General features: G+C 41.0%; 1 protein-coding gene across 1 annotated transcript; it reads right to left on the bottom strand.

The window, feature by feature from the left end:
• Positions 1-268: 268 nt before the first annotated feature.
• Positions 269-4,247, bottom strand: LOC118734464 (cAMP-specific 3',5'-cyclic phosphodiesterase-like). Its single transcript, XM_036464182.1, has 2 exons — positions 3,867-4,247; positions 269-1,876 (listed from the first exon to the last, which is right to left on the bottom strand). Exons 1-2 carry the CDS (start codon positions 3,978-3,980, stop codon positions 269-271), a joined length of 1,722 nt encoding a protein of 573 aa, XP_036320075.1. The 5' UTR covers positions 3,981-4,247.
• Positions 4,248-4,561: the final 314 nt, after the last annotated feature.

Genomic DNA, 4,561 nt, shown 5'->3' with positions numbered 1-4,561 from the left:
AAAATTTTCAAAATTACACATTCGTCAGAAAATGCGAAAAACTATTTCTTACCACATTTTCATATGGGCAAGGAAGACTTCACCTTAGGATTATTCAACAAATTATAACAAAATTTGCTCCTGCTTTTACTGAAAGGTGAACACACGCTCGGTTTACATTTTTAGCGTATAATTTCAAAAATGCCAAATTTTGAGATGGTGTGCGATATATATATATGTATGTATGTAAACAAATCTATATATTTCTATATACATATGTAAATTCTACTCACCGAACATTTGCTAGAGTATGTCGTCGATTCTTCAAATATCTACTATGGTATTTCTGCAGATCACCAATGGAGCCTTGTTCAGCCTGCATCTTGGTGGCTGGCAAAAGCTGTGAGCTGGAAACGTGTGGTACCGATGACAAAGAGATGCGATGTAGACCGCTGCTGCTGGCGCTGGTTGCGGTGTTGGTGTTGCTGCCGTTAGAGGCGAGTGTTTCGTTGGAAGTGGCGCCTCCACTGCCGCTGCCACCACCAACGCCACCTACACTGCTGCTACCGCCTGCACCGCCGCCGCCGCCGCCGCTACTTCCGCCACCACCAACAGCGCTACTGGGCGCTAGTACCGAACGAGCCCAACCCGATTTGTGTTGTTTACGAAATTTGAGTTTAATGCGCGGCGAAGGAGTCGAAGCGCTTTGGGTGACTAACTCTTGATGACAGTGACACGTACTGCTGCCGCCAGCACCGCCGCTGGTCGGCGCCGAAATCGAAGTGTTTGTCGACTGTGGCGCGTTTGTGCTTTCGCTGCTATCACTAACGGTATATATTGTACCAACACCGCTCGGATCTGCGTCGACGGGCAGTGAGTATTGCTGACGATTGCCGATATGCTCGGATTCCTCCTCCTCTTCGATGTGCGGCAATGGCGAGGTTTGTGATTGCGAGACACGGGGCGCTGTTTGCGCGGTTGGTGCTGGCGGCAGCGTAGCCTGTTGCTGTGGTTGTTGCAGCGTAGCTCCTACACTAGTATGGCCAATGGCAGTGGCAAAGGAAGTCACTGCCGGCACGCTGCTGGTCGATTTAGTTGGTGAAATGTGTTGTGCGCTTGTGACGCTGACACTAAGTGCGCCACTGCTGGCTGGTGTGCCGTGCGAGGCGTTCAAAAAGGTTACGCCAAACGGCAATTGCTGTATGGCTGCGGTTGGCGAAACACTTGCGTCGCTTAATGTTTCCGGTTCGGCTTTGCGTGCCACAATACCGCTGGCAAGTGTGGCGGCTGCGATGTCGGCAACACTTAACGCAGGCGGATCGAGTTCTTCCTCACTGTCGTTTATTAGCGTCTTCAATGATATGGGCGTAGTTGCCGAGGTGGCAATTGTGTCGGCAAGTGAATGCTTCTTACCGTTAGCTGCTATGGCTGCAGCTGCTTCGGCGTCAATGTCAACGTCTATGTCAGCGTCTACTTCGGCGTAGGGTGCGCCAATCCCGCTGCTATCTCGTTTTTTATCGTACTCAACTTTGGCGTACTTATTCTGTGCTGCGTTGGTGGTCGTTGTTGTCGTGCCGTTGTTCACATCATCCGCGGGCGTTGCAGGCGAATGGGGCGGACTTGTAGCGGGGGCTGCTGAGCCGCCCCCGCGACAAGGTATACAGCAACGAAACACTGTGCTACTAAAGCACTTTGTCGACTTTGATTTGCGCCGCTTGGCTGATGCCGCTGCCGCTGAAGCCGAGGTTGTCGACGACGACACACAGCTGCCGTTGCCGATGCTGTTGCGAGTGTTGGTGGCAGCGCCACCGCTAGCGCCGCTTCCGCTGCCACTGCCACTGCCGCGTGCGCTTCCACAATTGCTATTGCTATAGATGCTTTGACTGCCGCTGAAGCGCTGCGAGAGGGAGGAAGATGTCAATTATAGGCACTTAAATATATTTTCTATAAAAAATATAGCAACCAAGTAACAGTATTTTTTCCAATAAGACTTAAAATATAGTTCGTAAAATATGAAGTGAAATACTGTACTAAACTAAAGCCCGATTCGAGCGTAAGATATTTAGCCTGTATGCATATAGGATTTCGATTGAATATTTGCTTCGGGATCTATTAAATTCAGTGTTTGGTTTTTAAGCGCGATTGCATGCTATGCACTGCCGCTTTGCAAAAATGTCCTGCTTGCTTGGTGTCTTTTTCGGACTCTGCATGGTTGATTACCATTGGCCACAGTGCCTACCCACTACTTTTTTATCCAATAAATAAAAATTTTTGTATACAAACATACTGGTCTCCCTACTCACTGAGTCATTTACTACCCTTCGAGCTGAATGCTGTTTCCAAGGACGCGGTTGGTGGTGCAGCCCTGGTACTTGGCCGTTTGCAGGCCTTGTGTGCCTTCTTCTGTCTCTCACTTTCCTCGTTGGCGGGCGCCTTGACTGGCATACGCGCCTTCAAAGGGGCCTTTCTGGCAGATGCACGGTGCTGGGGTTTCTTATTCCGTTGGCCGTGCGCGCATTGTTGTTGGCTACCTCATGCATGTGTGATGCGCGAATCCGCAAACCTGGTCCTTCGATTCGGAGGTACTGAGTCATTCAGTTGGTAAGAGTAAGCGTGTTTCTATTTGCATGTATACATATCTAAGCTAAAAATTTGTATGGGGCTGTAAACGATAAATTTTAGGGGGCTCGATATATATATTGGCTCAAATAAATGTGATGTTTTTTTAAATATTTGTAATGTTTCTCGAACGGATTTTTTTTTGTTGTAAATCTATAAAAATACCGTCCAATCTTTAACCAAAAGCTAATAAATCACAGTTTCAAACTTTATCTAAGTTTTTAGAAAATTAAGCAAAATTTCATCAAAATTTTCACTTTTTAATCTTCTTAGGTATGCTCTTTTATAGCCTATACAATTTTAGTCTAATGAAGAGCAAGTTTTAAGCAAAAACTTCTCCGAAAAAAATTTTCAAAAATCAACGCAATTTTTTAGCCGGTATGGGCTCTAGCATGCCTACTTAAAAATGTTCTAAATATTCAGATTAGAAAGCTGAAATTTTGCTAAAAATTTGTTAAATCTTCCCAAATTCAAAAAAATTAAGCTGCTATATGTCAGGCCTTTATAATTTCTAACTCGGAAATTAGGGAAGGTTCGGAAAATTCACCAATAAAAAGCGATAGATTACGAAAACCAGTGAAGGAAAGAACGCAGATCCAAGGCAGCAAGCTTCCAGTTCACTTCAGGCTGAAATCCGTAATAAAATTTAAATTTTTTTTCTTCCTCAACAAACATTTACCTTAAATTTCCAGGCGCATTTCTAAATTATATTTCCATAAAAAGAAATCTAGCTAACGAATGGATATTCTGTCGAAATTTACAATAAAATCTCTATTTTGCTGTTAACTAAAACCGCCACACCTATTTCTATAGGTTTCGCGCCTTCACCAAAAATCTTCCCCAACAAACATTTTTACTGAAAAGGTATTCAACGTAAACTGTAATATATCTTACATGATTGCAAAAACGCTACTAAAATAGTGACTTTAACATACATAATACCATATTTCACTTCATATTTATTATTATAATATGCATAAGTTTTATACATAAATGCATTCACTTAAATTTTTTAGGTTTTTCATCATTATTTTCTCAAAATTACTTAATAGGGATATTCATCTAAAGACACAACAGTTTACCACGTTATATGAATACCCCTAATGTAATCATTACATTTCTATTATGGAAATTCAAACGACATTTATGTGTTAAAGCGATGATCAGTACTCGTACGTAAAAAAATTTACTAATTTTTGTAATTCATTTCAGTTTATATCGCCTTTTCATTATGTATTATCATCAGTAGCAATATTTTATAGCCAAACCTTGCCGCCAGCCGTCGCTTGACTTTTTGCTGTGTGGTCAATTTGTTGCTGTTTTTCAAATTTTTTTGTGCCATTTTTAAAACCGATATGAAAGTTTATTTTTGACAAAAGCATTATAAGAAGTGCTCTTTGTGAATTGTCTAAGCAACATATACGTAACTACACCGCACTTCCAACACTTTTCACATTGCTAGTGCATTATTGACTTATTTTCCAATTCTTTTTCGCTTGATTTTGGGCATATGAAGGTAAGTTTGATTGGTTGTTTTATTGAATTTTTTTTTGTGTTTATGATCGTTTTTAGTGCTCGAAATCGGCTGAATTCATTCATTTACATTGATAGGTGTGTGATGCCATCATTATCATTGTTTTCGCAAGCAATTTTTTTTTTTATCTGCAAGGAAAAGAGAAACAATGAATTAAAAATTTGGATTGTAATAGGAGTGGGAGATAGTACATTTTTATAAATATTAAATGTATATGTAGATATATATGTATGTCATAGGATTTGAAACATATTTTTATTTTTATTTTATGTGTTAAAGAGAATCTTGTATTTGCACTTCAAATTTTGAACTTTTTTAGAACACTGCTTCCGCAAAGTTTTTGGATTAGTTGGTTTACATTTAGGCACACAAATACATATGTACATATGTACAAGTATGTGTACATAACTATAGCACTTTTTGGAAAAT

Source organism: Rhagoletis pomonella, unplaced genomic scaffold, assembly GCF_013731165.1.
Source record: "Rhagoletis pomonella isolate Grant_MI unplaced genomic scaffold, Rhpom_1.0 Rhpom_scaffold_00002, whole genome shotgun sequence".
Taxonomy (NCBI): domain Eukaryota; kingdom Metazoa; phylum Arthropoda; class Insecta; order Diptera; family Tephritidae; genus Rhagoletis; species Rhagoletis pomonella.
Note: the sequence above shows the minus strand (reverse complement) of the source record. Positions and strands in the feature narration are given on the sequence as shown.

Coding starts and splice junctions, on each gene's coding strand:
- LOC118734464 (XM_036464182.1), bottom strand. CDS start 3,980: ATGCTTTTGTCAAAAATAAACTTTCATATCGGTTTTAAAAATGGCACA. Junction 1,877..3,866: donor AAGCGACGGCTGGCGGCAAG/GTTTGGCTATAA, acceptor TCCCTCTCGCAG/CGCTTCAGCGGCAGTCAAAG.